Source organism: Piliocolobus tephrosceles, chromosome 21 (assembly GCF_002776525.5).
Source record: "Piliocolobus tephrosceles isolate RC106 chromosome 21, ASM277652v3, whole genome shotgun sequence".
Taxonomy (NCBI): Eukaryota; Metazoa; Chordata; class Mammalia; order Primates; family Cercopithecidae; genus Piliocolobus; species Piliocolobus tephrosceles.
Window position 1 is genome coordinate 4,053,429 of NC_045454.1, and position 16,677 is coordinate 4,070,105.

Here is a 16,677-nt window from a genome sequence, read left to right on the forward strand (position 1 = left end):
TTCTTCATACAGATAATGCTTCACTTCTCTTGTGTGAATGCCTTGGTGTGCTGTGCCCAACTCACATGGTAGGTGAAGGTATACCCCTCTCCCAACCCCAGGCAGCACAGCTCACAGCTCCAGGAGTGACTCCTTCCCTCCACTTGAGGAGAGGAGAGGGAAGAATAAAGACTTCATCTTGGAACTTGGATACCAGCTCAGCTACAGTAGGATAGGGCACCAGGCTGAGGCCCCTATTCTAGGCCCTAGCTCTGAATGACATTTGTAGATATACCCTGGGCTGGAAGAGAACCCACTTCTTTGAAAGGGAGGATCCAGTCCTGGCAGGATCCATCACCTGCTGACTAAAGAGTCATTGGGCCCTGAATAATCAGCAGTAGTACACAGGCAGTACTCACCATGTGCCACTGGTGAGACTCAGACATGCTGGCTTCGGGTGTGACCCAGCACATTCCCAGCTGTGATGGCTTTCAGGAGTGACTCCTGCTTGAGAAAGGGGAAGGGTGAAGAAGACTTTGTCTTACAGCTTAGATACCAGTTTGACCACAGTAGGGTAGAGCACCAAGTAGGCTCTTAGGGTCCCTAATTTCAGGTCTTGGCTCTTGGATGGCCAGAGGAAAGCCTACTGCCGTGAACAGTGTCCCAATCCTGGCAGCACTCACCATAAGCTTACTGACAAGCCCTTGGGCCTTGAATGAACATCAGTGGTAGCCAGGCAGTGTCTCTCTTCATGATCCTCATGAGTCCCACGGTCCTGGACTGGTGAGGACCATGGGGAGAGACACCTCTGCTTGTGAAAACAGGAGGGAAGAGTGAGAAGGACTTTGTCCTATGGCTTGGGTGCCAGTTCCCCTGCAGTAGAACACCAGAGAGTTTCCTAAGGTTTCCCACTACAGGCTCTGGCTCACAGATGGCTTCTGAATGTGCCTAGGATGGGGAGGGGCTTGCCACTCTGAAGGGAAGGACATAAACCTAGCTGATTTTGCCCCCTGCTGATTGTAGAGTCCTAGGGCCTTGAACAAACACAGGGAGTAGCCAGGAAGTGGTCAGTATGAGTCTTGGGCAGCACCCAGTTTTCTGCTGGCTACAGGTCTGACCCCACATTGTCCCAGTGGTGGTGGCACAGGGGTACTTGTGTTACTCCTCCCCCAGCTAAAGGCAGCTCAGCACAAAAACTTTGGAAACCTGCCAGCAGGAGACTCCATGACCCCCATGAACACTTGAGCTGGCGGGGAGAGCTGCTTAGAGAAGTGGTAGGGACAGAACTGCAGCCAGTGCAGAGCCCAGAGGGTTTGGGGTGGGAGTGTCTCTAGTGAAGCACAGCCAGACACGCCCACATTTCGAGGCTCGCCTTGCTTCCCTAATAGACTTTAGCCCTAGGGAAGTCAGACCTGATCAGCGCAGGGCATTCTTGCCAATGAGTTGGGGATGGTTGCCCCTGAGCACCCCTTGGTCAGCTGGCCTTTCCCAGGGCTCTAGCTTGCCTACACCTGCTTGCAGTGTGACCTCGGATGCCCAGGTGGGGTCCCTTGTGGGGGTGTACATCATAGCTCCTGTGCTGCTGAACTGCAGCAGAGAAATCCCAGTCATGCAGCAGCTCACCTGCACCTTCCCAAAACTGCGACCTCCCTGAGACACTTTGCCTGCACGCATTCACCTATGGCCACCCCCGACATTGCTTAGCCAGCGTATGTGCACGCGAGTGGTCCTTGTCTTCTCTTTTCCACCAGCATGTGTGTGCATGTGCACCCTGTCATGCTACAGCTGCCAGTGTGAGCACACCTCATCCCCCCGACGTCTCGCACACCACCATTGCTGTCAGAGCATTTGCGATCCCAGAGACTGCCAGCCCGCACCTGCCAGCACCCTGCCCCTGGACCAGCACAAAACTACACAGGGAGACCAGCAGACACACCCCACACAGTAGCAGCAGCTGCTACCCATGTGAATGCATGCACAGAGGGTACAAACAGTTCTGCACCTGCCAGCACCCTGCCTCCATATTAACACCACTGCTGGTGTGAATGTGTACTGGGACATCAATGGAACCCCCTTCCCTACCCCCCATGTTGTGCTGCCACCACCAGCACTGTGAACACTCACGTGGAGGCTGGCACCCCTACACCCACCAGCACTCCGTCGCAGCCAATAAACGTACACCCCACCACTGCCATTGCTGCTGGCATGTGGGAACAAGGATGGCTCCTGCTGCCACCACCCTAAGCACTGGGGCTGGCACTGCCCTTCAGAGTGTTACCAGTAGTCTGGGAACAACTTAGACCCTCCAGCATGGCAGGTTTCTGATCTCCAGGGGCCATAGAACAAAGTTGGATGCCTGATACCAGGCCCCGTGTATTACAGCACACAGTCTAGCCGTCCTGAGCTGAGCGTTGGACCCCTAAAATGCTCCAGAAATTAAGGCAGTTGGAGGCAGAGGTTGCAGTGAACCGAGATTGCACCACTGAACTCCAGCCTGGGTGACAGAGTGAGATTCCGTCTCCAAAATAAAAATTAAAAAAAAAGAGAATGCTGAATATGGGATCCCAGTCTCTTTTGTCTTGTAGGATTTCTGCTGACAGGTCTGCTGTAAGCCTGACGGGGCTCCCTTTATAGGTGACCTGTCCCTTATATCTAGCTGCCTTTAACATTTTCTGTTTCATTTCGACCTAGAAGGATCTGATGACTATGTGTCTTGGGGATGGTCGTCTTTGTAGTATTTTGCAGGGGTTCTCTGCATTTCCTGAATATTAATGTTGGCCTCCCTAGCGAGGTTGGGGAAATTTTCATGAATGATATCCTGAAATATGTTTTCCAAGTTGTTTGGTTTCTCTCCCTGTCTCTCAGGCATGCCAAAGAGTCATAGGCCACTTTATATAATCCCATATTTCTTGAAGATTTTGTTCATTCTTCTGTATTATTTTTTCTTTTTCTTTTTCTTTTTTTTTTTGAGACAGAGTCTTGCTCTTGTCGCCCAGGCTGGAGTGTAATGGCAGGATCTCGGCTCACTACAACCTCTGCCTCCCTGGTTCAAGCAATTCTCCTACCTCAGCCTCCCAAGTAGCTAGGATTACAGGCGCCTGCCACTACACCCAGCTAATTTTTGTATTTTTAGCAGAGACAGGATTTCGTCATGTTGGCCAGGCTGGTCTCAAACTCCTGACCTCTTGATCTGTCCACTTCGGCCTCCCAAAGTGCTGGAATTACAGGTGTCAGCCACCGTGCCCAGCCTGTTTTTTATTTTCTCTGAGTTATTTCAGAGAGCCAGCCTTCATGCTCTGAGATTCTTTCCTCAACTTGGTCAATTCTGTTAATTCTTTTTTTGGGGGGGGACAAAGTCTCAGTCATGAGGTCTGGATCAAGACCCCTTTTCTGGTAACAGTCTCAATTGTCTACAGACTTAGGTAAAAATTTAATGGCCACACCAGTGCAGATAAAGGTGGCTCCAAATAAACCACTTCCCAATATTAAACAGTATTCATTGAAGCAGGAAGCTATAAGCTGGGCATGGTCTTGCACACCTGTAGTTTCAGCCTCTGTAGGCAGACAGGGACGATATCCATGGATTATAGGAATATAATCAACTTGAGCAATTAACCTGCTTTATAGCCTCCTCCCCTGCTGCCTGTACCTCTCCAAACCATGGTTTGAATGCAGTCACCTTGTTGGGTTAAAACAGCTCCTGACAGACCCCATGTATAGATGAACCCAAATAAACTTTCCTTATTAACATGCTGACGTCTTTACTCTGGAAGGAGCTATAGCTTCATTACCATAACATGCTTTCTATGTGCTGGTATGATGACTCACTGCATCTGTGCAACTGGGACCCCAATTCTACATGCAATGATGCACATTCTTCCATCACCATTATACCATAAAACTCTCCTGTTACTTGTCCTCAGGGAGACACTGCTTTGGAGAATACTCCCAGTGTCCTCTTTACTTGAGCCAAGTAACAAAAGTATTGATCAAAACCTGTGTTCTCTGGCTGGGTGAGGTGGCTCATGCCTGTAATCCCAGCAGTTTGGGAGGCTGAGGTGGACGGATCACCTGAGGTAAGGAGTTCAAGACCAGCCTCGCCAACAACAACAAACCTCGCCTCTACTAAAAATACAAAAATTTGCTGGGCATGGTGGTGGGTGCCTGTAATCCCAGCTACTCAGAAAGCTGAGGCAGGAGATTCACTTGAACTGGGGAGGTGGAGGTTGCAGCGAATGGAGATCCCACCATTGCACTCCAGCCTGGGCAACAAGAGTGAAACTCCGTCTGAAAAAAACAAACAAAAAACCTGTGTTCTCATGGAAAGTCATTTGTTATGCACCAGGTGAATGAACCTGGTATTTTTCAGGTAATACTACTCAGGATGCTGAGGCAGGAGGATCCCTTGAGCCTAGGAATTTGAAGCCACCCTGGGCAACATAGGGGGACATCATCTCAAAACAAGAAGCTATAACAGGAATAAAACAAATAATCAAAGATTTCCTTGAAAAGGGATTGATGGCCGGGCGCGGTGGCTCAAGCCTGTAATCCCAGCACTTTGGGAGGCCGAGACGGGCGGATCACGAGGTCAGGAGATCGAGACCATCCTGGCTAACACAGTGAAACCCCGTCTCTACTAAAAAATACAAAAAAAATTAGCCGGGTGAGGTGGCGGGCACCTGTAATCCCAGCTACTCGGGAGGCTGAGGCAGGAGAATGGCGTGAACCTGGGAGGCGGAGTTTGCAGTGAGCTGAGATCCGGCCACTGCACTCTAGCCTGGGCAACAGAGCGAGACTCTGTCTCAAAAAAAAAAAAAAGAAAGAAAAGGGATTGATTATCCCTGCCACCAGTCCTAATACTCCCATCTTCCTGACACAGAACCTCACAGGGAAGGATGAAGATTTGTACAAGATTTGAGAGCTATTATTACTACTACTGTGATTCCTCATCAACCAGTAGTTCTAAACCCCCACACTCTTTTATCCAGCGTACGTGTAAACTGTGAATATGTCACTGTTAATGATTTATGCAGTGCTTTTTAGGCATACCAATACACCCTGACAGTATTTGTTTGCCTTTACCTAGATTGGATATCAATATATCTGTACTGTTGTGCCTCAAGGTTATACCAAAGGCCCAACTTATTTTTCACACATATTAAAGACTGACCTAGCTTAGCTAAATTTCTCTTGTTATGCTTCTCCAACCTGCATAATTGTAAAAAGGACTCCTTGTACTTCCTGGAACAAAAAGCGAAAAGAGATCATTATCTATCTACAGAAAAACTCCAGTTTTGCTTTACAAACTATCTACAGAAAAACTCCAGTTTTGCCTTACAGAACTAAAATATTCGGAACATTTAATTCCTAAGGAGAAACCACATATACATCTGGATTGAGTAACTGGACTTCTTTGATACCCTACTCCAAAAAGTAAAAGACATCTCTGGCTGGGCACAGTGGCCCACACCTGTAATGCTAGTGCTTTGGGAGGCCGAGGCGGATGGATCACCTGAGGTCAGGAGTTCGAGACCAGCCTGACCAACATGGAGAAACTCCGTCTCTACTAAAAATGCAAAATTAGCCAGGCGTGGTGGTGCGTGCCTGTAGTCCCATCTACTCAGGAGGCCGAGGCAGGAGAATTGTTTGAACCTGGGAGGCGGAGGTTGCAGTGAGCCGAGGTCTCAGCATTGCACTCCAGCCTGTGCAACAAGAGCAAAACTCCATCTAATAAAAAAAAAAAAAAGACAACTCAAGGGGATTTTAGAATTGGCTGGCTACTGCCATAGCTGGATGTCCAATTTTTCTCTAATGCCACAGACTTTATATGCATTGTAGAAAGATCAACCTAACCTCATACATTGGACATCATAAGGACAAATAATAAATAAAGAAAAATCTTACAAGCCCCCGTTTTGGCCCATGCAAATTATTAGCTGCTGTTTATCCTTTGTTTTTTGCAGTTTTTTGTTCGTGCAAGCTATGGCAGTTCCCTTGGTGTTCTAACCCAAAAAACTGGAGGACAATGTAGGGCTATTGGTTATTACAGTCAGCAATTAGACTTGGTAGCACATGGGTGACCTCTTTGTCTGAGGGCCATTTTTACCACTGCCATGCTCCTTACAATTACTCAGAAAATTGTAATGGAGGCTCCTCATTCTGTGAAAGCTCTTTTGAATTCAGATAATACACAGCAATTTTCCATTAATAGATTGGTTTCTTATGACATACTTACACTGTTTGCTTCATATGCTGCCCTGCCTATCTGTAATCCTCTTAATCCTGCAGTGCAACTTCCTGAAACAACAGATGAAATATTTCATCACTGTATTCTACTCACAGAAGAGCTGTTGGTGTCCAGACAGGATTTATAGGAGACATCATGTAAAAATGTTGATACTCTGTGGTTCACAGATGGATCAGATCTGAAGGATAAATTTTGAAAATACTGAGCAGGCTACAGCCTTGTGTCGCTTGTGGACATCAGAAAGAGCAATCCCACCAGGTGCGGTGGCTTACGCCTGTAATCCCAGCACTTTGGGAGGCTGAGGCGAGTGGATCACCAGTTCAGGAGTTCAAGACCAGCCTGGCCAATATGGTGAAACCCCGTCTCTACTAAAAATACGCAAATTAGCCGGGCATGGTGGCAGGTGCCTGTAGTCCCAGCTACTCAGGAGGCTGAGGCAGAAAAATCGCTTGATACTGGGAGACAGAGGTTGCAGTGAGCCTAGATTGCACCAGTGCACTCCAGCCTGGGTGACAGAGCAAGACTCTGTCTCAAAAAAAAAGATAAAAAGAAAAAAAAAGCAATCCCTTGCCTCAGCTAAAATCAGCACAACTAGCTGAATTAACAGCACTCACCAGTTTGTCAACTGGCCAAAAATCAAATGGATAATATTTGTACTTACAGGTATTATCTGTTGGTGTGGCTCATGACGTTGGGATGTTATGGAATCAGTGAGGCTTTGTTTTTTTTTGATACTGAGTCTTGTTCTGTTGCCCAGGCTGGAGTGCAGTGGCGCGCTCTCGGCTCACTGCAAGCTCCGCCTCCAAGGCTCACGCCATTCTCCTGCCTCAGCCCCCAGAGTAGCTGGGACTACAGGTGCCTGCCACCACGCCTGGCTAATTTTTTGTATTTTTAGTAGAGATGGGGTTTCACCGTGGTCTCGATTTCCTAACCTCGTGATCCGCCCACCTTGGCCTCCCAAAGTGCTGGGATTACAGGCGTGAGCCACTGCACCCGGCCAGTTTTTGTATTTTTAGTAGAGATGGGTTTCACCATGTTGGTCAGGCTGGTCTCAAACTCCTCACCTCATGATCCACCCCCCTCTGCCTCCCAAAGTGCTGGGATTACAAGCGTGAGCCACCGCGCCTGGCCAGTGAGGTTACTTAACCTCCCCCAGATATCTAATTAAACATAGCTCTCAAGTTTCTGATATTTTAGAAGCCATTGATTATCAAAAAAGAATGTGTTTTATTAACATGCCTGAGCATTCAAACTCACCTCTCCAAAGAATAAAAAAAAAATTATTTCGCAGATGCAGCAGCAAAAGACTGTCTTGACACCAATATCACATGAAACTATAAAGGTCACTACATTCCAAATAAGTGCCATTGAACAGGAACTCCAAGGGATTCAAAAAGAGGCTTCAGATAAGAAAAAGTAGATATGGCTAACAAAGGGGTTAGCCAAGTGGCTTTTCCCCCACTTACAAATTTTGGTGTGGACCCAACAGGAGACCCATCTGGCCTTTGAGATTTCCATTTCTTATGGTCCAACATGTTTGTGAGCCAACTCACTGAAAATCTGAGAAAATGATTGCTTGGGGAAAGAAATATTACTGGAAACCCTCACCTCCAATACCGAATAAGGTTTCCACTAAATATCCAACTTATACTAAACATAATCCAAGAAAGGTGTTTTTTTTTTTTTTTTTTTGAAATGGAGCCTCACTCTCTACTCTGTCGCCCCAGCTGGAATGCAGTGGCACGATCTTGGCTCACTGCAACCTCCGCCTCATGGGTTCAAGTGATTCTCTTGCTTCAGCCTCCCGAAATCTTGCCTCAGCCTCCCGAGTGCCTGGGATTACAGGCACGTGCCACCACGCCCAGCTAATTTTTCTATTTTCACTAGAGACGGGGTTTCACCATGTTGGTGAGGCTGGTCTGACCTCGTGATCCGCCCCCCCCCTCGGCCTCCCAAAGTGCTGGGATTACAGGCAAGAGCCACCGCACCCAGCCAACTTTTTAAGTATAGAAAATTTTACAGGTCGGGCGCTGTGGCAGGCGCCTGTAATCCCAGCTACTCAGGAGGCTGAGACAGGAAAATCGCTTGAAACCAAGAGGCGGAGGTTGCAGTGAACCGAGATCGCACCAATGCACTCCAGCCTGGGTGACAAAGGAAGACTCCATCTCAAAAAAAAAAAAAAAAGAGGTGGAGATTTCCCAGAACAGAGGTTCCCTCCCCCTTTTTAGACTGTATAGGGTAACTTCCAAACATTGCCAGAGCATTGGTATACTGTCACGGTGCTGGTGGGAGTTAGCATGCTAATACGTTATAATTAGTATATAATGAGCAGTGAGGATGACCAGAGGTCACTTTCATCACCATTTTGGTTTTGGTGCGTTTTAGCCAGCTTCTTTACTGCATCCTGTTTTATCAGCAGGGTCTTTGTGACCCGCATCTTGTGCCAACCTCCTATCTCATGCTGTGACTAAGAATGCCTAACCTGGGAATGCAGCGGAATAGTTCTCAACCTTGTTTTATCCAGCCATTTTCAAGATGGAGTCGCTCTGATACCAGTGCCACTGACAATGATAAGCACTTGCCAGCAAAGAGGTGAACTCATGGATTTAGGGCACTTGAAATATCTCAGTGTAAAAGCACCCTGTGCATACAAACTCCATGTTTGAACACCGCAGCCATTGTCGTGTAACATAATAGCATTTGTCTTATTCTCTCTTTGACATTGATATCAGATTTCTAGAGGAATCTATAGGTTAAAGATACAGCATAAATAAAAGTGTTGCTAATGGGCTGAGCACGGTGGTTCACGCCTATAATCCTAGCATTTCGGTAGACCGTAGCAGGCGGATCATTTGAGGCCAGAAGTTCGAGACTAGCCTGGCCAACATGAGGAAACCCTGTCTCTACTAAAAATACAAAAATTAGCCGGGTGTGGTGGCACACGCCTGTAATCCCAGGTACTCAGGTGGTTGAGGCACGAGAATCGGTTGAACCCGGGAGGCATAGGCTGCAGTGAGCCAAGATCACACCACTGCACTCCAGCCTGAGTGACAGAGAGAACTGTGTCTAAAAAAAAAAAAGGAAGAAGCCGAGCATCACAAATTATGAAATAAGAAGTCTTCAAACACGCGGGCAATCAGTTGCACACAATACCCCCAGAAATGTGTGTATGGCCTCTTCTAAGATGGGAGACCCTCCTCTGCATCTGGACCTGGAGTCGCCATTGTCTAGCGCCCCTCGCAGTGGAGCTTGGCCCTTTCTTCCGAAAGTCGGAAGAAAGTCACCTTCAGCGGGGCCCATCTCTGGGAACTACATTACCCAGAATCCGCCCTGTGGAATCGAAGCGTGACTGAGCCAATGAAGCTTCAGAGAAGCCGCGCCATTGCGGGGGCACGTAAAGTCAAGCCGAGACTTCCGGCGCCGAGACTTCCGGCGTCCTAGCCGTGGCAGCCATTTTGGCCTGTGAGGCCCATACGGAGATTCTGGGTCTGGACCAGCTCGGGAGGAGTGGTTGTGGCCATAGCACACAGGCGGATCTGAGGCTCGGCGACGCCACTGGTCGCGACCCGGGACAGGACAACCACAGGAACACCGCCGAGCCCGCGTCCCCCCGCCCGCCAACAGAGTCATGGCTGCAGCGGCCGCTCTGAGAGACCCCGCTCAGGTGAGCGCTGCGACCTCCGGAACTCACCCACCCGGACCCGGAGGCCCCTGATGGGTAGGGGCGCCTCCTCGAGTCCCTGCAGCCCAGGCCTCTGTCAGGGACAGAGAGGCGCCGGCGGGTGGGAACCCCGTTTCCGACACCCAATTGACGCGGTCGGCAGAGCGAGACTGGCCGAGGGTCCGGCACGGGCAAAGGCCTGCAGGCGCAATAGAGCCAGGAGGATGCGGAACACGGGGGCATCTTGTGTCTCCCGGGAACTAAGAGTGAGCCGCAGTTATTTCTTTTTTTTTTCCTTGTTGAGACGGAGTCTCACCCTGTCGCCCAGGCTGGAGTGCAGTGGCGCGATCATGGCTCACTGCAACTTCCGTCTCCCGGGTTCAAGCGATTCTCCTGCCTCAGCCTCCCGAGTAGCTGGGATTACAGGCGTGTGCCACCAGGGGGTTTCACCACGTTGGCTGGGCTGGTCTCGACCTCCTGACCTCAGGTGATCCGCCCGCCTTGGCCTTCCAAAGTGCTGGGAGTACAGGCGTGAGCCACTGCGCCTGGCCGAGGCGGAGTTGTTTCTTCAGTACTAGGCTGAGGGTTGACCTTTGACTTTGAGGTCGCTAGAAGCCATGGACAGTTTTGAACAAAGGAGGAAATCTGTGTTAGAGTTAGGATTCCCAAAAGATGTTCAGAGGAAGTACAGAGTTGAAGGCGGTGATGAGGATATTGAGGCTCTGAGAGGTTGAATCATTAAGAGGTGACATTGAGCACCGGGCCACAAGATCATCTGGTGGCAGGGCCAAAAAAAGCTTACAGAGAAGCCTGAGTTTATCAAATCTGAGCACGAACACATTTGTGAAAGCCCTGCCTTTTGGCACACCTCATGGCTGCGGAAGCACTTAGGGAACCCCCAGAAGGAAGTAGGGGATGCTCTAGTCCCTCAGTGGCCCTCATCCTCACCCACATGTCTAGATCTTGGCGTCTTTTTAAAATTTTTTTTGGGGGCGACAGGTTCTCACTCTGACACCCAGGCTGGATTGCGGTGACGCGATCAGGGCGTAGCATAGCCTCGACCTCCCCGGGCTCAGGAGAGCCTCTCATCTCAGTCTCCCAAGTAACTGGCTTTTTGTATTTTTAGTAGAGATGGAGTTTCTCCATGTTACCCAGGCTAGTCTCAAACCCTTGGGCTCAAGCAGTCATCCTGCTTCGGCTTCCCAAAGTGCTGGGATGACAGGCAGGAACCACCACACATTCTAGGACACTTAAGTGCCATTTCTCCAGTCCTTCGATCTGGGGATCTTGGAAAAACCTCAAACCCCAAATCTACATCGGTGACATAGGTTATGGGGAGTTGTTGCCATGTCTGTCAACTAATGTAACACATGTGGAGGGTTCACCCAGGAGCTGATACTGGGATGTGCAAATACTTACTTAGAAGGGAAACTGGAGGGGTGAGGTGATGTTACCAGTTTCTTAATAGGCTCTATCTGGTTACAGAGTGGACTGCAGACTGTGGGGTTGAGGGATGAGGAAGATCAAACTGGAAGCTACTGCCCTAGTCGAGGTGAGGATTAATGGACTAAAGTTGTGGCTTAGGCAATGTGGCTAGATCTGGATTTGTGTTTTTTAGAGGGGCAAGTCAATTTTTTTTTTTTTCCGAGACAGAGTCTCGACCTGTCGCCCAGGCTGGAGTGCAATGGTGGAATCTTGGTTCACTGCAACCTCTGCCTCCCAGGTTCAAGCAATTCTCCTGTCTCAGCCTCCCATAGCTGGGATTACAGGCGCGCGCCTCCACGCCCGGCTAATTTTTGTATTTCTAGGAGAGAGAGGGTTTCGCCATTTTAACCAGGCTGGCCTCGAACTCCTGACCTGGTCCACCCGCCGCGGCCTCCCAAAGTGCTGGGATTACAGGCTTGAGCCATCATGCCCAGCCCGGCAACTCAATTTTTAAATGGGAACAGTGAGAGCTTGAGAGGATTCAGGAAATACCCCTGGGTTTTTGGTCTTAGCAGCTGTGGCAGTGGGAGCTCCATCAACTGAGATGAGCAAGTTGATAGCAGGTGTAATATCCACTGAGGCTATCAGGAGGTTCGTTGTGGCCATTCTGAGTGGAAAAAAACATAAATTGCTTTTGCTTTGCTCTCCCCCACAACAATCAACACAGAGTACTTCTGTGACTAGATATGTGTGGATGGTTTTCCTCATACACCAAGTAGTTCTCCAGTGGACATCAGATCCCACAGGTGAAGTCTCAGTCCCATGGGACTGTCCGCCAACCCCTTTCGATGCCAATCACAAGCCCCAGGATGTTTTTTTTTTTTTTACCTATCTTTTGACTGACTTGCTATAAATCAGGTTCCCATGACCCCTTCCTCGACTTCCATTATATTGCTAGAGCCAGTCACAAAACCTCAGGAGACGCTTTAATTTGCCAGTTTATTTTAAAGAATATTTATTACAAAGTTTACAGATGAAGAGATGCATAAGGGGAAGGGACCCAGAGCTTGTATGATCTTCAGGCACACCACCATCCAGGAACTTCCATGTGTTTGGCTATTTGGAAGCTCCCTAAACCCTGTCTTTATGGGGTTTTATCGAGGCTTTGTTACTTAGGCATGATTAATTAAATCATTGGCCAATGCTGATCAGCTTAACCCTTGGCCCCCTCTCCCCTTTCTGGAGATTGCGGTGGGGGCTGAACTTTCCAGACCTCCAATCCCGACATAGTCTTTTCCCTGACCAGTCTCCATCCTGAAGTTATCTAGGGGTTACCAACCATCATTCAACTCATTACCATTGAAACTCACTTAAATTTGAGAATTTCATGAATTTTAGGAGTTGCATGCCAGAAAAGGAGATGACCAAATACATATTTCACAATATCACAGCCATGTTAAGATTCTAAAATGTATTAGATACTACTTAGTGGAGCTATCAAATGGACAGCTGGACACATAGATGCAAATATCTGGGGAAGGGTTGATACTGGAGGTATCTAATATATGGTGACTACTGTGTGGACCGAGATGATTGAGTCATGGCTCACATTTGGAAGGCACAACCTTCAGATTGTGTTGATGACACTATTGGACAGGAAGTGGGGATTGGGTTTCCTGCTTGTGTACCTGGTGATAGTATTAGATTTCAGAAACACAGGTGAGGGAGGTAAATGGCCATGAAGGGAGGGTATATCTATTTCTTCTTCTTTTTTTTTTTTTTTTTGAAAGAGTTTTGCTCTGTTGCCCAGACTAGAGTGCAGTGGTGCGATCTCGGCTCACTGCAACCACTGCCTCCTGGGTTCAAATGATTCTCCTGCCTCAGCCTCCCAAGTAGCTGGGATTATAGGCGTCTGCCACCACATCCGGCTAATTTTTGGATTTTTAGTGGAGATGGGGTTTCACCATCTTGGCCAGACTGGAAAGGGAGGATATATCTGACAGCCTAGTTTGGCAAGTGACATAATGCTTCCAAGGAATGAATAGACTTGAGATGCTTGCCGACGCATAGGAGTAGCTGAGGGAAGATGACACTCAGGCCGGAGCTTGTGTTTATTGGCTACTTTGTGGCCTCACCAAGATTTTGAGATGTCTTTGGTGTGGCCTGGGGTGTTTCATTCAGCCTGGTACCAGATGTGGAGGCAAATATGGTCACCTTGTGAGAGTCACTATGCCCGAGATTGATGACCAATGGTTCTGGGCTTTGAATGGGGTTAGGTGGACAGAAGAAAGTCATAGGTGCCAGGCATAGTGGCTCACACCTGTAATCCCAGCACTTTGGGAGGCCAAGGTGGGCAGATAATGTGAGGTCTGGGGTTCGAGATCAGCATCGCCAACGTGGTGAAACCCCATCTCTACTAAAAATACAAAAAAAGTAGCTGACATGGTGGCAGGCACCTGTAATCCCAGCTATTCGGGGGCTGAGACAGGAGAATCACTTGAACCTGGGAGGCAGAGGTTGCAGTGAACCGAGATTATGTCATTGCACACCAGCCTGGGCGACAAAAGTGAAATTCTGTCTCAAAAAAAAAGTCAGCCGGGCATGGTGGCTCACACCTGTTATCCCAGCACTTTGGGAGGCTGAGGCGGGTGGATCACTTGAGGCCGGGAGTTCGAGACCAGCCTGACCAACATGGAGACACTCCATCTCTACTAAAAAGTATAAAATCAGCCACGCGTGGTGGCGCATGCCTCTAATCCCAGCTACTCGGGAGGCTGAGGCAGGAGAATCACTTAAACCTGGGAGGTGGAGGTTGCGGTGAGCCAAGATCGCGCCATTGCTCTCCAGCCTGGGCAACGAGAGTGAAACTCCGTCTCAAAAAAATAATAAATAAAAAGTCATAGTTTCTGAGGATAGCAAATGCAGCACAGAAGTGGAATAGCACCATAAATATCTGAAAATGCTAATGGTTCTTTTTGTCTGTGGATTTATGCATGGAGGGCTTCAAAGAATGATTTGGGGCTACCACTGCTATTGAGAAACATTAGAATTCTGTGGTAATTTTGGATTCCTTTTTAATTTGCCAAGACTACTGTGGATGATGTCAGCCACATTATGGTGTAAACCCTAAAGTTTAAGGCCAGTTTCATGTGCTACCTTCATGTCTGGTGATACCTCAAATGGTCTGAGTGCAAATCCCTCTCCCCACTCTGCTCTTTTGGATAATGTGTCCTAGCCTGACTACCCTTTTAATCAAGAGAACTAGGCAGAGTTCCTGGTTGTTATTTATTTGTAGCAGGTTTCAATTTCATTTCTACCCACAGAGATTCAAACACAAGCCAGTTGCAGCTGGGTGTGGTGTCACACACCTGTGGTCCCAGCTAATTAGGAGGCTGAGGTGGGAGGATTGCTGGAACCCAGGAGTTCAGGCTGCAGTGAGCTGTGATTGTGCCACTACGCTCCAGCAGGAGTGATAGAGCAAGACCCTGTCTCAAAAATTAAAAATAAAAAAAAAGCCAGTTGCCTTCTTTTAAGGGAATCAGGAACTATCACACCCTCTTGATTGAGCAAAACTTACATACCACAGTCCCTGGTTGCACTCTCTCTCTTTTTTTTTTTTTTTTGAGACAGAGTCTCGCTCCATTGCCCAGGCTGGAGTGCAGTGGTGCTATCTGGGCTTACTGCAACCTCCATCTCCCGAGAGATTCTCCTGTCTCAGCCTCCTGAGTAGCTGGGACTACAGGTGCATGCCACCACATCCGGCTAATTTTTGTATTTATTACAAAAATAAAAAAAAATTTGTTTTTGTAGAGACGGGGTTTCACCTTGTTGTTTGGGCTGGTCTCGAACTCCTGACCTCGGGTGATCCACCCGCCTCGGCCTCCCAAAGTGCTGGGATTACAGGTGTGTGCCACTGCACCTGGCCTCTCTCTCTTATGCATAGTTCAACCCCCATGTGGCTGTCTGTGGTGAGTGGTGTCCTCTTCTTTCAAGCTGTGAGCATATTTGATTAATGAACTTTCTTGAGGACTTGTGTTCAGTGTCAGGTGTTGTGTGTTTGGCCATCACCATAACCCTAGGGTGAGACTCCTACTCTTACCAGTAGAAGAAAAGGCGATTAAAATACTTTAACTTCTGGCAAGACCAGAGAGAGGCCTATGGTGTGGGCAGTTAGGTGGTGGTGGCAATTGGCATGTGTCTGTGGTGTCCAAAGATGTGAAGGATGTGTATGTACATAAAGATTATGTTTGAAAGGCCTCAGGCACTGCATTGATATTCACGTGACCTCTGCTATACCAGGGGAATTGCTAGAAAGGAGAAGATGAAACTCTTTATTTCAGGACCACAGCAGACACCTGTTTGCTTATCTGCCTCTTGTTGCTGATGGCTGTGTGTCTTGATTAATGGTCCCATGAGGACATAGTGGCACTAGTGGACAAAGTTTCTTTTCTGAGTTCGGAATCAAAGTTTCTTTTCTGAGTTGGGAATCCTGGGAGAAGGAGGATGGGCAAGGGTAGATATGTTGGGAAAGTGGATTGTGGGTCTTCAGCATAGGGGCCATTTGTGGTTTCATCTATCCCCATCATGACAGAGCAGTGTGACCTTTGAAGACGTGGCTGTAAACTTTTCCCTGGAGGAATGGAGTCTTCTTAATGAGGCTCAGAGATGCCTGTACCGTGACGTGATGCTGGAGACCTTGACACTTATATCCTCCCTGGGTAAGGTACTCATATTCACCTGTGACCTGAGTTAGTCTCTGCCCCTCTCCTTTATGCCTTATCACTTTCTCACATCAGGACCATGGACACAGCTTCATTCTCCAGTTCTCTGGAGAGGTTCTGTTGTTGGTTGGAATGAGGTATACTTACTCTCCTTTCATTGAGCAGCTCCAACCTGCTTTGTTGCAGGCTTCCAGGGAAGGAGTCAGGGTCAGGAGTCTTAAAATCACCCTAATGTTTCCCATCTTGGTTGTCCTCTGCCTGTCTGGGTGACTGTGCAGATCCAAGGCTTCTGTTTGTCTCAAGTTCCATTTCCTTCCTCTAGCTCACATTTGTTCATGCCACAAATTGCCGGCACTGACATGGTCATTATGTACATGAACCACAGCAATGCCCTACTTCAAAATTCTTTTTATAGTATTTCATCAGGCACAGTAATACCTGTCATCCCAGCTCTTCAGAGGCTACTCAGATCCCAGGAGTTTGAGGCCAGCCTGGCCAACATAGCAGGTCCTTATCTCTAAAAATTTGTAGGAAGGAATTCTTTTTATAATATTTAGTTTCCTTTCCTGTGGAATATCAAATGCAGAGTTGTGCTGAGCCAGTATTGGCTGTTCATCTGTCCTATGTTTCTCTTAGTACTTAAC

At 48.1% G+C, this 16,677-nt stretch overlaps 1 protein-coding gene across 11 annotated transcripts in view; it reads left to right on the plus strand.

Annotated features, from left to right (window-relative positions):
* The first annotated feature begins 9,602 nt into the window (after positions 1-9,602).
* LOC111521130 (zinc finger protein 586) overlaps positions 9,603-16,677 on the plus strand; it is a 31,061-nt gene continuing 23,986 nt past the window's right edge. For 2 of the 11 annotated variants that reach the window (XM_023184304.2, XM_023184305.2), the window contains exons 1-2: positions 9,755-9,890; positions 11,373-11,439. In XM_023184304.2, the coding sequence (XP_023040072.1) occupies positions 11,401-11,439 (39 nt within the window). In that variant the 5' untranslated portion in view covers positions 9,755-9,890; positions 11,373-11,400. Of the gene's footprint in view, positions 9,891-11,372; positions 11,440-15,903; positions 16,031-16,677 lie in introns of those variants that run through there. The other 9 variants (XM_023184306.2, XM_023184309.2, XM_023184313.2 and 6 more) reach the window with 8 other exon arrangements.